The sequence below is a fragment of the Tarenaya hassleriana genome, unplaced genomic scaffold (genome assembly GCF_000463585.1).
Source record: "Tarenaya hassleriana unplaced genomic scaffold, ASM46358v1 Cleome7, whole genome shotgun sequence".
Lineage (NCBI taxonomy): Eukaryota > Viridiplantae > Streptophyta > Magnoliopsida > Brassicales > Cleomaceae > Tarenaya > Tarenaya hassleriana.
Window position 1 is genome coordinate 2,119,925 of NW_010969548.1, and position 14,900 is coordinate 2,134,824.

The 14,900-nt window shown below is 37.2% G+C and overlaps 5 protein-coding genes across 9 annotated transcripts; 3 read left to right on the plus strand and 2 right to left on the minus strand.

Annotated features, from left to right (window-relative positions):
• The first annotated feature begins 454 nt into the window (after nucleotides 1-454).
• LOC104800827 lies at nucleotides 455-2,554 on the plus strand. Its single transcript, XM_010523773.1, has 4 exons — nucleotides 455-678; nucleotides 775-872; nucleotides 1,355-1,427; nucleotides 2,238-2,554. The coding sequence occupies exons 2-4, from the start codon at nucleotides 788-790 to the stop codon at nucleotides 2,251-2,253; spliced, it is 174 nt and encodes a 57-aa protein (XP_010522075.1). The 5' UTR covers nucleotides 455-678; nucleotides 775-787; the 3' UTR covers nucleotides 2,254-2,554.
• A 148-nt stretch (nucleotides 2,555-2,702) lies between these two features.
• LOC104800828 lies at nucleotides 2,703-4,155 on the minus strand. Of its 3 annotated transcripts, none has more exons than XM_010523774.2 (2): nucleotides 3,926-4,155; nucleotides 2,703-3,334 (listed from the first exon to the last, which is right to left on the minus strand). In XM_010523774.2, the coding sequence occupies exon 2, from the start codon at nucleotides 3,279-3,281 to the stop codon at nucleotides 2,808-2,810; it is 474 nt and encodes a 157-aa protein (XP_010522076.1). In that variant the 5' UTR covers nucleotides 3,282-3,334; nucleotides 3,926-4,155; the 3' UTR covers nucleotides 2,703-2,807. The 3 variants fall into 3 exon arrangements, with proteins under 3 accessions (XP_010522076.1, XP_010522077.1, XP_019056476.1); XM_010523775.2 differs by lacking the exon at nucleotides 3,926-4,155 and adding an exon at nucleotides 3,706-3,913; XM_019200931.1 differs by lacking the exon at nucleotides 3,926-4,155 and adding an exon at nucleotides 3,444-3,699.
• Nucleotides 4,156-6,116: 1,961 nt separating this feature from the next.
• On the plus strand, nucleotides 6,117-6,937 carry LOC104800829. The gene has a single exon (XM_010523776.1). The coding sequence runs from the start codon at nucleotides 6,386-6,388 to the stop codon at nucleotides 6,650-6,652; it is 267 nt and encodes an 88-aa protein (XP_010522078.1). The 5' UTR covers nucleotides 6,117-6,385; the 3' UTR covers nucleotides 6,653-6,937.
• Nucleotides 6,938-6,990: 53 nt separating this feature from the next.
• On the minus strand, nucleotides 6,991-11,792 carry LOC104800830 (probable sugar phosphate/phosphate translocator At1g06470). 2 transcript variants are annotated; one of them, XM_010523778.2, is made up of 12 exons: nucleotides 11,667-11,792; nucleotides 10,509-11,082; nucleotides 10,252-10,421; nucleotides 9,918-10,003; nucleotides 9,722-9,771; nucleotides 9,119-9,186; nucleotides 8,793-8,893; nucleotides 8,653-8,665; nucleotides 8,161-8,345; nucleotides 7,906-7,992; nucleotides 7,513-7,607; nucleotides 6,991-7,328 (listed from the first exon to the last, which is right to left on the minus strand). In XM_010523778.2, the coding sequence occupies exons 2-12, from the start codon at nucleotides 10,781-10,783 to the stop codon at nucleotides 7,211-7,213; spliced, it is 1,248 nt and encodes a 415-aa protein (XP_010522080.1). In that variant the 5' UTR covers nucleotides 10,784-11,082; nucleotides 11,667-11,792; the 3' UTR covers nucleotides 6,991-7,210. The 2 variants fall into 2 exon arrangements, with proteins under 2 accessions (XP_010522080.1, XP_010522079.1); XM_010523777.2 differs by having other exon boundaries at nucleotides 10,509-11,112.
• A 799-nt stretch (nucleotides 11,793-12,591) lies between these two features.
• LOC104800831 lies at nucleotides 12,592-14,865 on the plus strand. Of its 2 annotated transcripts, none has more exons than XM_010523779.2 (6): nucleotides 12,592-12,759; nucleotides 13,342-13,455; nucleotides 13,582-13,816; nucleotides 14,042-14,156; nucleotides 14,293-14,457; nucleotides 14,604-14,865. In XM_010523779.2, the coding sequence occupies exons 1-6, from the start codon at nucleotides 12,655-12,657 to the stop codon at nucleotides 14,683-14,685; spliced, it is 816 nt and encodes a 271-aa protein (XP_010522081.1). In that variant the 5' UTR covers nucleotides 12,592-12,654; the 3' UTR covers nucleotides 14,686-14,865. The 2 variants fall into 2 exon arrangements, with proteins under 2 accessions (XP_010522081.1, XP_010522083.1); XM_010523781.2 differs by having other exon boundaries at nucleotides 12,594-12,759; nucleotides 14,656-14,865.
• The last annotated feature ends 35 nt before the right edge of the window (nucleotides 14,866-14,900 follow it).

Below are 14,900 nucleotides of genomic sequence, written 5' to 3' on the forward strand. Positions count from 1 at the left end.
TTCAAAAAAATACTTTTGGGTTTTTTATTGATTTTTTTATTAAAATTGTTTTGTAAATTTTTAGGAAAAGTAATATTTTAAAATTTTGAATGTTAGCTTTTTTTTTGGATTTTGGATTCTAACAATGACGGATTTATTTGAAAATTTTTTTGTACCAAAACTTTTATCACTGTTTTGCATCCAATACCTCATTTTTTGACCAAAGAGATGCATTAAACTTTTGTTCCAACAAAAATTACTAGCATTTTTTATTATTTTAATATTGGCAGATAAGTTCTCTGCATAGAAAATATATCAAATATTATTCTATTATAGATACTTTTAAATATATATAAAAAAAACTATATGTTCACTATATATTAGCATGTAAAAATGTCAATTTTAAAAATAATTCATGTTTGGTTATCAAGTAATAAAAAATTACAGATTACAAAAAAATAATTCATATTGCATACGCTCCTCGTTGCTCCTCGTCCCGGGTTTACAGATACCCAACTTTGACCGGAGAATCCAACGTATCTCAATTTTGACGTCTGCGTTCGATTTTTTGATTTTTCTCGTCCATGCTTCGAATCGACGTCCGGATTTCGTAGATCGAAGATTTTCTGTACCTCCCTGTCATTGAATCTCTCTCTCTCTCTCTCTCTCTCTCTCGTCAAACTCTGTCGGAATTTCCAGGTAAATTTGCAATCTTTTGGATTGGGTGTTTTTTCCGACCATCGAATCCGGGCTTATGAAGCGTTTGATTGTCTTTTTCTTCGCTTCCTGTGGCAGAATTCGATCAGAAATGAACTGGGTTCAACGCAAAATCTACCTTTACAATGTCACTTTCGGGCTCTACATGCTTGATTGGTGGGAACGTTACCTTTTCAGTATCCTTTCTCTCGTTCGCTTCTTTGTTTTATCTCCAGAGAGATCCGATCTGTTTGATTTTTGTTTTATGCATGAAAAAAGGTTCAGTATTTTATCACTCGTCGATAGGTTTTCGATGCCCTTGAAAGTTCTGTGGTCTTTTATGATACAATGCTTCTATACGGTTTGTCTTGTCGTCTCATCGAGCTTGTGTCTACCTTCTCCTGAATTAAGGATGTTTCTGTTAGCTTGATATGATGAATTTCGAACAAGACGGATTCTAATGCGTATGTAGAAAGGTTCAATATTTTCTTTTATGTGTTTAGGAGTTTGAAACTATCAGTACAGAGAGGAAGGTTTTTGTTTGTGATGAAGAAAGGGTAGTACCTTGATGCAGAATTCGTTTAGGAAATCTTTTGATTTCGATATTCGGAAACGTGATTACGGGTCCTCTCGGTCTGCCTGCACAACATATTCTTGTCTTTCCTGAACTCTTTGTCAGATGCTTTGGTGATGGTCTTGTTGTGGTTCATGCTGTACAATGGGTCACGCTACATCTCAGAAGTCTTCAAGAGGTAAAGGAGCTTAATGATCTCTTATGCGGATTTAGTTTACTGAGTTTCACCCTTTGCACCATTTGTCACCATCTCACAACTTGTTTACATTATTGTTCTAGTTTTCAATACGATCAGTCAACACTCTCTCTCGTTCTTAATGTATCACTCCCTGTTCAACTTCTCACCTGTTTTTTTCAAGTCTTGTGATTGCTTGTCTGGAAATGTGCATAATTACCCAAGAAATGTGTACGTGATTAGCTGTATAAAAACCATTATACTATGATTTCCATGCTGCTACAAAATGGCTCTATGGCTACTTCTGTGGAAGCCAAAATGGTGTTATGGTTGACTGCTTGGGGCTATGAGGAATGAAAATCATGGTGGAAAACTGAAGATAGCATGCTTGCTGCCTCGATATTTTTCTTTCACCATACCGAAAGTAGTATCTTGCTTGTGTTAATACTTTTGAAGATTGATACCTGATGTTTCCTAGGATTTGAAAAAGCAAATATGGCTGCACCATTGCCTTGCCTAGTCCATTTTGGTCTGAGGCAGAGTGATTTATCCTCTCTGGAAGTTCCATGAGCTTGATGTAGAAAGGGTTTTCAAAAACACTTCTAGTTTGCTAGACCGCCAAACCCATTCTTCCTGTTTAACTGCTACTAACAACTGGTTCTTGTGAAGGTGATTTATTTGAATTGATTCTTCAGTAATGCAGAATGTATATTAGGCTGCGTTCAGAATGTTCAAAAGCATTCTGAGGCCTGCTCTTGATGATAACTCTTTCTGTTTTTCTTTTGCTTTGTTCCTTTTATCCTTGCATTGCAGACATTTGTCATGGTAGAGGTGTTGTTTCTCAAGTCATAGAGCATGACGGGACTTGGAACCTTGATGGCATACCAAGGATGATCATGATTTCTGAGTTCAGCTCGTAAGAACAACGCCTTTCCGTGCTACTTTAATGTGCCACTGAAGATTTTTGAACTGCCTTTACTGCTCTGTATCTTTTGTTCCCAAGTGTTTGAATTGAAAGATACTTATCCTTGGACTGGAAATTTTGGAACTGTTCTGTTGTATTCTCATTAACCCTTCCAGACAGATGCAAAACAGATCCCAGTGACTGTGCTATCATTATGACCAGACTACCATTAAGCTAACTCACAGTTTTACAGAGTCTCTTGTGTTACTTTTCTGTGTTCTCTGAAGCATGGAAACAGATTGTCCACCAATGTGATACAATCTACAACTCTGCGTGCTAGAAGCATGTTTCCAAAATGTATAAAGAATCAGAGATGAAGCATGTTAAATTCTCTGGAAAACAATTAGATTTGAATAGATGTTCATTCACAAGCTTTATACTAGAACAATGGATTCCTATTCTCAGACAGAAAAGGAAATTCAAGAAGAGCCAGTCCCCTGATCTTTTGGCAATGAAGACGAAAATATCTGAGAGAGTAGAGCTTGATCTCTCCTTTTCAGCTTTTTCGAACCAAATCCTCGGTGCAGGCCCAGTTTAACGGCTTCTCTTCCTTCTTCGGCTATTCTCTTCCTAACAGCCACCAAAGGTTCTGGTCTTTCAGAAGCACCTTCTTCATTGACATTTCCATCTTCTTGTTTCATGTCATTGTCCACAATCTTTGCATCTTCGTTAGTATCAAGCTGATGTGTACCTTCTGAGGCCTCTACCTGATCTTTGGAAGCATCTTTTCCTGTGGTGCTGCTACCCCACCATTTGTTTGTAACAGTTGATAACCCATCCGATGGGAATCCACATTTAAACTCATCCAATGCTGCCATTGTCTTTGCCAAATTTGAGTTAACCCATGTATTGGACTTCCCCAAGCCATGGCTTTTGTTCCTGTCTTGCTGCATTTCCCTATCAACCTGGGATTCAGAATCCTTCTTTCTTTTGACGTTCGGAACCACTGGCATCAAGAAAACACGGAACGAAAGAGCAAAAAAACAGGCATAAGCTCCATAGCTAATAGACAGATTAAACTGCACACTCAAGACTATACCGGTTGACATGACAACCTCAAAAGCACAACGAAATGGTAAAGTGATCCAAGATGTGGTGAAGTCATTGCATTTGCTGCCAATTCATAGATACTGCAGTGCTAGCTAGGAGAACCAGTACATGAAAGGATCGTTATCCCATCATATGAGTATCCTACATCCCAGCAATAGGTTTCCTCCGTCTTTTCCCCAAAAAAGAAACCCTAAATTCACCAATGAGTAGTAATCTCTTGAGCTTCAAAAGTCATTACAACTATGAGAGTTGATATAAGACACAAACCCCTATAAGCAGAAGCAGACGCAGACCCAACGCTAAAACGAACCAAGCGGATGGTACGAAATCGTGGGATAACAGCATTAACCTAATTTCGCCATCGTTCATGGGTTCCATTTCCAGAATAAAAGGCCAAACCTTTTAGCCAGTTCATGAATACCCACTTACTGGCAACCTCGAAAACCCTAATCTCAAACGACCATAGAGTTTCGGAATCGAAGATTACCTCCAGAAAGCGTCCGCGATGAAAAAGACACTGACTTTGTTTACTGACTCTCTTCAGACGTAGCAAATGACAAGTAGACAGCAACCGATCCGTGAAAAAAGATGAAAACTTTTGGAGGGAAAATAGACCTAATTATCTAACTCAGATCATGAAGAATCCAGGGTTGGATTGGATGTACATAAAAACTAAAAAGCAGTCGTGAGGGATGTAAACTGCGTGCAGTTTTTGGTTTCCACTACCGAACAACGTGACGTTATTACGTGCCTTCCCGCCCTGCTTGAGTGCGTGCAATTCCCCGAACGACGCGAGGTTTTTCACTGCATATTAACATTACAAGCAGATCGAAAACTTGTCCTATTTAAAAAAAAAAAAACTAAAAACAATGCGCCCTCGAATCGTTATTGAATGTTTTTTTTTACAGTAAGTCAACATCTCTTTATTCCCTCAAAGCTTATCAAGTTGTTTACAAGATATTTCTGTGCAACATTTACCAAAAAAAAAAAAGATATTTCTGTGCAAGACAAAACGCCCACGATGTAATAGAAACTCACTGTCGGTCCACGATTTCTAATATTATATTATATATATATATATATATATGGTGGGTTAGAAAAATCTCATATGGATAATATATGTAAGAAGATATATATATAAGGAGAAACGTTTTCAATTGACCTGTTATCCGTAATTAGAGGAGGGTCCAATCCCACGTCGAACATATCATTGGTCATATGTGTTCGTTGCAGTGATAAGATTTGTTTTCTTCGGTCCGAAATAATTTTAATTGTTGTAATCGTGCCTATTCCGCCTTTTTTTTCTTTTTTTTCTGTCCTTTCCACTTGTACAGACTGTAGTGATAGAGATTTTTTTTTACAAGATCACGATCAATATATATATATATATATATATATATATATCAATTATAAACACATCAATTAATGAAAAAATAACCCATAGCTCTGATATTATAAATAAAAAATTAAATGGATATTTCTTTGGCACATTTTATTCACATTTAAATATTAGCAACAAATGTAAAGAAAATGGAAACAGCATCCAACGGTAAATCCTAACGGTCTAATATTTTGCTTCTATGAAAATAAGCCGTTGGATAATATGGTTCGTCTTACATCTTTTTTTTTTTTGTAAAAACATCTTTTATTATTAACTCATCAATTTTGTTTTTTTTTTCATGATGTTGGTTGATATATTATTCATAAGCATATGTATATATATAACATTAAGAGTTGAATACTGTGTTACAATTCGTTTTTCGAACATAAAATTTAAAATCAAGTAATCTATACAAAAGTCAGTAATAGGAAAAAAAGAAACTCAGATTTAAATTGTTTATGAAAAATTATTATTATTATTATTTCTTTCTTATATTTTCCGATCTAAGACGATAAATGGCCATATTTACAAAAATACAAAATAGGGCAAAGGCGACAATAAAGGACCACATGGTCAACAAATTGAACATAGAAAATAAAATAACTCGACTCGAGAGAATCTTAAATCTTTTTTCTTTGTCTCAGTTTGTTTTATTATCATGTAAATGAGAAAATGAGATGAAAAATGGATATATATATATATATATATATCATCAATTTAACGTGGGGATGTGAGGGCAAGTACAAAGAGAAGTTCAAATTTTTATTTTTATCTTATTATTAGTTTCAGAAACTCATTTTTTTTTATGGAAATAATATGTTTTACGGAACACCAAATCTTAGACATTGATTAGTTATATACTACTATAATCTAAAATTATTGCATTGTTATTAAATAACGTACCAATGATGTAATGCTTAGCATTGTTCATCACTTGTGAGGATGAAATGTATAAATATCCCTAAACACCACTGCCCGAATATTCCTTGATGTGTTTATCTTTTTTAAAATAAAAAAACTCACATTCATACATTTTTATTTTCATATATATATATAGATATCATTAGACACGTAATTTCATTGATACAACATTGCATCCGCCAATATATATGTACAACTTTCATTTTCTCATTAGACACGTAATTTCACTGAGAATCTAATCTTCATATTAATATATATTTGCATATAAAAGCGTAAATTCTAAAGTAATATTATGGTATATAAAACAAAGGACCGTTGCCTGAGTGGATCTCACTGTAAAAAAAAGCGAAGACAGGTGGACCAATTCTTCCACCAACCCTCCAACATTGCCTATATTACAAAAATACCCCTCTCTCTCTTTTTGTTTAATTTTTTTTAATTCATTCGCCCCACTTTTCCGGAACAAAAAGCTAAAAGAGCATCGCATTCCCTGCCTCCGAGTTTACCAAAGTATCCTCATCCTCCCCACCAATTCACCAAAATGCCATCGTCTCCTCCGCAGTATATTATCACATCCCCGTAGGCTTCCCTGTTCTGCAAGAAGAGCCAACTCCGCACTTCGAGAGATAGAGAGAGAGAGAGAGAATGGGAGCGATGAAGAAGTGGGTGTCTCTGAAGAAACGGAGGGCGGGCAAGGTGGCGGAGGAGGAGGAGGAGGAGCTGACGTGGCGGAGGCTGACGTGGAGGCCGTGGAGGCGGCTGTCTTCGTCGGCGATGAAGTGGAAGAGGCTGGATTTCATACAGAAGGGAATAATGGACAACGTTGTGTTCAGAGTCATGTACGTCGTCGAAGCTCTTGTTCTTGTCTCCACTCTCTGTTTCTTCTACCTCTGCTGCGGATGCCACATCTGACTCACCTTTACACTTACAATACACACACACACACACACACTGTATAACCCTACACACTCCCACTTTTTTATTTTTGGTCCTTTTTTCATCCTTTTATTATCATTATATTCCATTAATTTGATTTTTTCTTCCTATAATCTTTTTTCGTCCTTTGTTTTATATATTTTGGAGTTGTTTGGTTTCTGGGTATTAGCTTAGTTAATAGTTGTTCAACGCTTCATCTCCATGTACCTCGTATCTTTCTGTTCTTCCCTTTGTTTAAGATGTTGAATCTTGTTTCTGCAACACAGATTCTTGATTCTTGTCTTTGTAAGCAAACTCACTACGACTCCCGTAAGGAAAAAAAAATGGAATCTTTACGGCTAATAAAAGGATCGGATCGCAACCGGCTATATATGTATATCAAGATCTGCATCTCCAGAAAGCTAGATCGAAGAACGAAAAATCGACGAATTAAAAATCATACTTGCAATTCAGCCGCCGGGACCGTTTCCTGATCATCCTCCTCGAGCAAAACCTGTCCAATGATTTACCACAAAAGCCAATGGCACCAATTTCTTAGACACCAATTTCATGATCATCCATCTCATCGAGAATTACGTATTTTCCTGTCTGGTTCGAAGTGGATAGACTCTTCCCATCTTCCGGGTTTTGCCCCTTCTGTAGTTTCTTATACCTAAAAAAGAAGATAAATCACTTCAACGTCGATATTCAAAAACTGTATTCCGGCCTTGCATCTTTAACAGGGCTGTGTTTTTTTTTAATTCATCCGGTTAAGAGGAAGAGGATAGATATGAGCATTGGTGGTGGTGCTAGTCAAGCATCTGGATATTCAAGAGGAAATGGAAGGGATAACTTACTTGTACAAATTGAACAGGCTGACACCAAACATGATGATGATCAGACCGACACCTTTCAACCACGTGAATTCATCGTGGAAGTAAAACACCGCAACCTGAATGCACCGGGGAGGCATGTTTGAGGCATACAAAATTCAACAATATGAAATCACGCGCTACTGATGATAAGAGCATGTTAGTAATATATAGTTAAGGACTTTTTAGTTTAAGTCTGGAAGATGGACATCAGTAGTAGGATCTAAGTCTCACTTGTAACATGTAAGACCATCATTCTCTAATCAAAATATCAGGGTTTCACCTTATTTCACCAAGAAATAGTTGGGAAATTACGACCAAACGTAAAGCAAAGTAACCATAACCATCGAAAGATATAAAGCCTGTAGGAGGTTATACCACTATGGTGACAGCCTCTTTAACGACACCCGCTATTGTGACGGTTACAGCACTGGTCACAGAAACAAGAACGTACTCTGTTAATACCTGAAAACAAAACGGATCCATTTCAACAAGAATAATTATGCATTCAGAATATTAACTTGTGATGACACGAAAGGTAAAGTATCACAGTACAACTTCACTGTAATTTCTATGTTTTCCAAAGTATAGAGAACTATACAAGAGCTGTAAAAAGGTGAAGCCTATTCTCACCATAAAAAACGCCAGTGCTCCGCCAAAAAACATCAAGAAGCAACTCCGCGCTATATGTGGTTGACTATCAAAGTATTGGTTGCTTCTAAATTCACTCCATGGATCCAATAGAAGTGAAAGAAGACCGGTCACCAAAGCCATCACCGGGGACACGTAACTCATAAAGGTAAATGGATTTTTCAGGCCTAGAAATAAACATAAACGAAAATTAATACAGAGGCGTTCTGAAAATTTAGACAAGCTAAAACAAAGGAAGACATTTAGATAAATAGTGGTTGTGTGTCAGGCAATGCCTAGATAGTGATACTTAAGAGTGTATGACTAAATTGGGAAAGGAAAATAACGACTATGCCCATAAGGGAAGCTATGGCAGTGTGAACACTGAAGTCTGACAAGATGGCATAACAGGCTACAGCAATATGGCCCACGAGCTTGAGAACCAGAAAGGAAACAAAAAAAAAACATAAAGAGAAGTCCAAGATCATAACCCACCATATTCTTCTTTCTATGAACCATGTCCGTATCAGAATGCACCACAATATTGGTGGATGAAATCCATAAAAAGAAAAGGGTCAATATATAACAATTCGGAATACGATAGAAAAGAAGCTAAACTTTGTGGTAGATAATACCTGCAAAAGAACTTGTGCCATACACCAGCGGAAACCAGACATGACAGCAGCAAGCATAACAAAAACAAAACCCCAAAACTCAAATTCTGTCTCCTTTGCAACTGGATATAAACAAGTGCAAGTTAGCAATGAACAAAGCACTAACAGGTTCAATGGTTCAATTAGAACTTCAAAATAATTCATGAAACTGTCCCAGAAAACAAAAAGGAAGGGAAAATGCATGATATCTTGAAGCTTCCCGCAGTGAGCAGGAAGACAAGTTGACTCGGGTAGGTCAAACAACAGAAAACAAAGCATTATACACATGTTAATAGAAATAAAATTACCTGTTAACAGAACACCAGCAGAGATTACTGAGATGATACCAAAAAGTTTAAGGCTTGGAGATTCCAGCCTACAAGAGAAACCTTGTGACAGAATATCATGTGCACATAAAGCCACCGGATAAGATGAGCATAAAACATCAAATATGCAAAAATGTGGGGTCTGCATAGAACTACATAATGCAGTGCTGTCAGGTATAGCCAGGGAAATAGAGTATATTATTGATTAACTGATTTGAGTGTAATAAGGCAGCAAGCACAAGTGAATCAGCTTAAGTTTAAACTGGTGATGCACAGAGTTACCAAGCTCATAGGTAAGCATGAAGGCACAAACATGTCCGATTTCACATGCTTGAAAAACATGTCTACATAAGATGCCTCTCAAGGGCAATACCACTTTTCTCTTTGATTTCTTCTTATTAAATTCTCCCTCACTGAACAGTTCAACTTTATTCACATCAACTGTGGATGACGTCTCAGTGTGTAATTTCCATCCTAATCTTACCCTTAACCACCTCCCTCTCACAAAAGCAGAAATGTTCGTGTATTATGCAACAGGATGATTAGAACAATGAATTTGCAAGACATTAGTTACAGATGAAGCACCTGAACGCAAAAGCAAACAGAAGAAGAAATATCGGGGCTGCAGATTTACACTGCAAAGATAACGGAAGAGTGAGATGGTTAGAGAACTTTAATCCCATTTCTACAGCAAATCCGTGAAAAAGAAGACTTTCTTTTATCAACCTTTTATCAAGATGAAATACTATCCTAACATTACTATGGCAAGAGAAATACTAACCATTGTCGCAAATGTAACAGATATGAATACAAGTGATGCGTTACTTAAGTTGACATCCATGGCTGTTCCAAGTGCTGTTGGTACAACTGTGAAAGGCAAAATCCATCTGTAGCATTAGTACATACACAGTCAATATAATAAGTTTCAGAGAAAATTTAATGAAACAAAACTAAATTTCAGAGAATCAACCTATCTCTTGATGTCACTACATATTGTAGATGCTAGAAGACGTTTCAATAAGCAAATTCTCTAAGATATATAATGAGATGCCAAAAGAAAACTGTCAAGGGCTTCTTCATCAGAAAACCAAATGGCATAACTTCTGTTGGTTTACCTCTAACGAAATAGTCTCTCCATGATATGGTAACACCAGGTTGAAATCTTTCGGACCAGTACCATGTGATCATCTTGGATAAAACAGCTTGCATAGAAAAGTGAATTGTATTCATTAGCAAGGGAGCAGGAAATTTCCCCAGATCATCTCCTAAAAGAGTTTTGTTGTACCTAGAAAACAAACAAACGGCTTAAATTCGGACAGCAAAGAAAAAAAAAAGCTAATGGTAGATGGATGGTAAAAAAATACACACTTACAGGGTCAAAAATGTGCTGAAAGTATACCATACAAGAATAAAGAACAATGTTTTTAGCACATCAGCCGCAGAGATGACATCCTTCGAAGCTTTAGGTAACTGTTGAAGGTTATCAGTGGAATTGGAACCACCATTGAAATTGCTAGAGAATTTTGTCTCCTTACTGGTCTCGTTTTCAATATTGAACGGCTCATATTCCTGTTCTCTGTTGATAACTTCCAGAGTGGATACACTTTCCATTGTACTACTACCACGTTGCTGCATTCTCTGATCCATCGAATTCCTAATTAACCAGCCAACTCTCCTCCCGCAAAAAGACTCATTTCCTAAATCACCCCGATGGATTGAACGCAGCCCACAACAACTAGCTTTTGGTCACTCTAACAGGATTTTCCACCAGCTAAAAATGTGAGCAACCTCCCTGCTTAGGATGAAATTTCTTCAAGATGGACGCTTTCAGTGTCAAGGTCCATTTCTAGAATCTTTCAGAGTGGAAATCTGGCTAGATGAATCCAAAGAAAGTGGTAATTCTACGGGCATCTCAATCGAAAGAAATGCTTCCTCTGCAGATATGACTGGAAGCAAAAAACCTCAAAGCAGTAAGCCTATACCATCACAAGCATACAATTTCAATAAGTGCAAGCTTCTTATGAATTTCGAATATCCCAGTGTTCAATCGAATCACAGAAGAAGCAAGAAAATTCCACACATCTACGAGCCCTGACTGTAGTGTAATTCCACATAAGCGTTGCAGCTTCACAAAAGGACGAGTGACGTAAAAGCAAGACAACAAACAAAAGCTATATCGCCAGAATCCAGGAACGATAATCAATAATGCCAAAAAAAAGGAAGGAAAACACCCCGAAATGCATTCTATTTTGGCAGAAAGGATCGAAATGTCAAACAAAACCCGATTCCGATCAATCAAGATCAAGGAAACTCACGGAATCTGAGCTCAAAAACCAATTCGACATGGCACAAACGGAAAACAACCCTCACTACTGAACAATCTGGATTCAAAACTGAGCTAAAATCCTACAGATTCAAGCTGTAAACGGGGAAAAAAAAAGATCCACAAACCCGACAAAGTAAGGCCAGAAGCGGGGACGAGAAATGAAATCGCAAAAGAAGCGAATGAAGAAGGAATTGGAAGACGAACCTGGGAAGATTGGATTCGGTACAGAGAGGGAATTGGGTAGGTGGATCAGATCGGAGCGTAGGAGGAGGCAGTGGCGCTTGCGTTTTGATTTCTGTCTCAACCGCCTGTCGTTGTGTTTGGTGAACTTTTGCTTACATTTTAATTAATTCACGAAAGGGATCCCCCAAACTATAATTTCGCCAAAAATAAAATTTATTGATGCAAATTAAATCTTAATTATGCCGCTTTAATTAATTTCAGTGACAAAAAATTATAATCCTTTTTTTTGCACATTTTAGATTTATAATTCATAAAAAGAACGCTGACCGTTTCAGCATTTGTGTGTTTTAGATTTCATTGGGATGTGATTTATAAACATGAATCAATTATATATATATATATAAACATTGACCATACGTACGATTATTTGTGTCTAAATAAATTCATTGAGATAAAGAGATTTTTTTTACTAATTGTGATTTCCTTTCCTTTGATTTTTTTAGGGGAATAACTAAATACGCCAATTGGAGAGAAGGGCAAAGATTACGGTGTGATTCTCACCTTAATTTACACTAACCATATACATATTTTTACAAAAATACAAAAAAGATTTACAGTACATAGCTATATTGATTGAACTACGGTGAATACAATAATTAGACCTCATTTAGAATTGTCATCAGATACACATCACCATAAATAAAGAAACTTCTATATTATTTCCTGACAAATATTCTATAAATGACAATAAAATAAATCATTTTCACTGCTGCCATTTGACAAATTAATAATTATATATATATATATATATATATTTGTTTTATAATGTACCTTTTGGTGGATAGAAAATTGAGACGTGTCTGTCCACTTTTGAAGAAAATATCTGTTGTAGATATTTTTCAAATCCGCCGCGCCAACATAAAAGCCTCTTCCATCTCTCTTCCTTCATCCCTTTATCCCAACCCTTCTCTTCCCCTTTCGATCACATAAATAACAGAATAAAAAAAAAATGGAGCTTGAAGCCGTCACAGCGAAACGCAGACTCGCCGCCATCGCCGGTCACTTTCCGCCGGCCACTTGCGACTCCGTCTCCCCCGCATCTATCCTTCCCCTGGTATTCTCCTTTCTCTCTCTCTCTCTCTCCGTCCCTGTGTGATTGGATTCCTAGAAAATTGCGAGAACTATCGAAGGATCCGTAGTTTTTTTTTTCCTCATAACGTGTTCTCGTGTCCTGATCCGGAACGGCGAAGTTTGTATAAGTCAGGGATTTTCAAATTGTACTCTGGGAGAATTCGTTTATGTGCCTGAATAGAAGTTTTCCTGAGGTTTGTAGTTTCGAGATGCATTGATGAATCTATGAGAGACTTTTACTTGGAATTTCGCTATGAGGACATTGCGAGGGATTCATATTAGTTCACCGATTTAGGTATTGTGTGTGAAAAGTCGTGAGCTTACTGTAATGGAACTGTGTAAACATGGAAAGTTCTGACCAAGTTTCTGTTGGAACCCATGCTATTCTCGAGTTTCTCTTGACTAAACCTTCAGAGTTTATGATAATATCATGCTGTAAGTGGAAAAAGAAACTCGAATGTTTGGTTTTATCATTACAGATTAGAATCACCAGGCCTAGGAAAAGTGCTCTGTCTCAAATGTTTTGTTTCATCTTTAATCATTTCTGTTACTTTTCATGTCTCAGCACTGCAGCAGCAGTTTAAACAGCGTTATTCGAAGGTGTGACAACAGGATGAATTTTGCTCGCCAAGCATCTTCGGCCCAGTCCTATTTCATGAGGCAGGCTTCAGCGGATGAGGTATCTAAATTTCTTTATCACTGTACACTTTTCCTAGGCCTGGTGATTCTAATCTGTAATGATAAATGCTTGCTTTCCCCTTTGCCTGAATGTAATTTTTTTGTTCTTGACCATTTTTTTCCGCAGAGGACCATACCGCAAAATTGTGCTCCTCCCAGGTGCTCTTCCACCAGAATGAACGGCTTCCCTGCTGCTTCAGAATCACCATTATTTTCTAGACCTTCACAAGGGCTATCTCCACAGTTTTCTAAGCCTGCAAAAGAGGGATCATGTCTTTCTTCTGATCCGAATAACCAGCAAATGAAAAACTGGAAAAGTCCATCAAGTCCAAATCCTGGCCTTCCTAAGTTTGCCAGAACAGGTATATAACAAAAACAGGACACTGGAAATCGTGTGCTTATATGAGACTATAAACTTCTGAATCTTTTGCTTAATAATATTTGATTGTGGAACTTAGAACAATCATTCTCGTAGTGAATCGGTGTTTCAGCATTGGTGTATACCAATTATGCAAAGAAAATAAGTTATTGTTTGAACGTATCTGTACAAGTGAACAATAAAGACTTGAATGATCTCGGTTTTGCAGGGACTGGATGGTCTCCCAGCTCCGATATTGCAGAAAGTGAAGGCAGTTATATTATGACAGTAGAGTTACCAGGTGCCAATGTCGAGGATCTAAGAGTGGAGGTCGACAATAGAAAGTAAATGCTTGCGTCTCACGCAATTGTCTTACTTTTAATGGCCAAATTTCAACAAAGATATTTCTTTTCCTTTCCTAAAATAGTTGTATTTAACATATCTAACCATTCTGACGTAGTAGATACTTCTCGGATGCAGCTTGACTGTGACTGGTCGGCGCTTTGCCATCTTTCAGAGGGTTGCTGCTGGTTCAAAGGACTCAATCTACGGATATCACAAGCGAGAAATCTTACAAGGACCTTTCCAGGTTTCTTGGCCACTTCCCAGCAATGTGAATAAGGATAACGTTTGCGCCGAATTCCTGTAAGCTAGTTGTTTTTACTTATCCATAACCCTTCATAATGATCTTGGGTTTCTGTTCTATGGCCCACCACATGAATATTCAGAGAGTTTAAATTCCACTTTTCATAGAAAATGCACATTGGCTCTAACTATTGATAACTACCCAGGCATCATATAGGTGTGAAACCGCTAACACGCAGTGTGTTTGCTTTGGAGCAGGAATGGACTTCTAAGAATCGTGATCCCTAAGCTTTGAGGTTGTTCATGGAGGAACCGAAAGGGCATCGCGTATGTATGTATATATATACTGTTTGTGTCAGTATAATCGAGGTAATGTATACAAGTTCCTTAGTGTTGATGCAGTGTTAAATGTCTCAAATGTAAACAGAAAACAATTCAGAAGATATTTTATTAAACGAATCAAACTAATACTACCGAAAACATTTTAAAAGGAAGATCGTCCT

What these genes read in the sequence shown, in the direction of transcription:
- LOC104800830 (XM_010523778.2), bottom strand. Translation starts at nt 10,783, where the DNA reads ATGGATCAGAGAATGCAGCAACGTGGTAGTAGTACAATGGAAAGTGTA. An exon ending in TGCTGGTGTTCTGTTAACAG is followed by an intron (nt 8,894 to 9,118) that starts GTAATTTTATTT and finishes GTTTATATCCAG; the next exon opens with TTGCAAAGGAGACAGAATTT. An exon ending in GAGCACTGGCGTTTTTTATG is followed by an intron (nt 7,993 to 8,160) that starts GTGAGAATAGGC and finishes TTTTGTTTTCAG; the next exon opens with GTATTAACAGAGTACGTTCT.
- LOC104800827 (XM_010523773.1), top strand. Translation starts at nt 788, where the DNA reads ATGAACTGGGTTCAACGCAAAATCTACCTTTACAATGTCACTTTCGGG. An exon ending in GTGGGAACGTTACCTTTTCA is followed by an intron (nt 873 to 1,354) that starts GTATCCTTTCTC and finishes ACTCTTTGTCAG; the next exon opens with ATGCTTTGGTGATGGTCTTG.
- LOC104800828 (XM_010523774.2), bottom strand. Translation starts at nt 3,281, where the DNA reads ATGCAGCAAGACAGGAACAAAAGCCATGGCTTGGGGAAGTCCAATACA.
- LOC104800831 (XM_010523779.2), top strand. Translation starts at nt 12,655, where the DNA reads ATGGAGCTTGAAGCCGTCACAGCGAAACGCAGACTCGCCGCCATCGCC. An exon ending in CCGCATCTATCCTTCCCCTG is followed by an intron (nt 12,760 to 13,341) that starts GTATTCTCCTTT and finishes TTCATGTCTCAG; the next exon opens with CACTGCAGCAGCAGTTTAAA. An exon ending in AACGTTTGCGCCGAATTCCT is followed by an intron (nt 14,458 to 14,603) that starts GTAAGCTAGTTG and finishes ATAACTACCCAG; the next exon opens with GCATCATATAGGTGTGAAAC.
- LOC104800829 (XM_010523776.1), top strand. Translation starts at nt 6,386, where the DNA reads ATGGGAGCGATGAAGAAGTGGGTGTCTCTGAAGAAACGGAGGGCGGGC.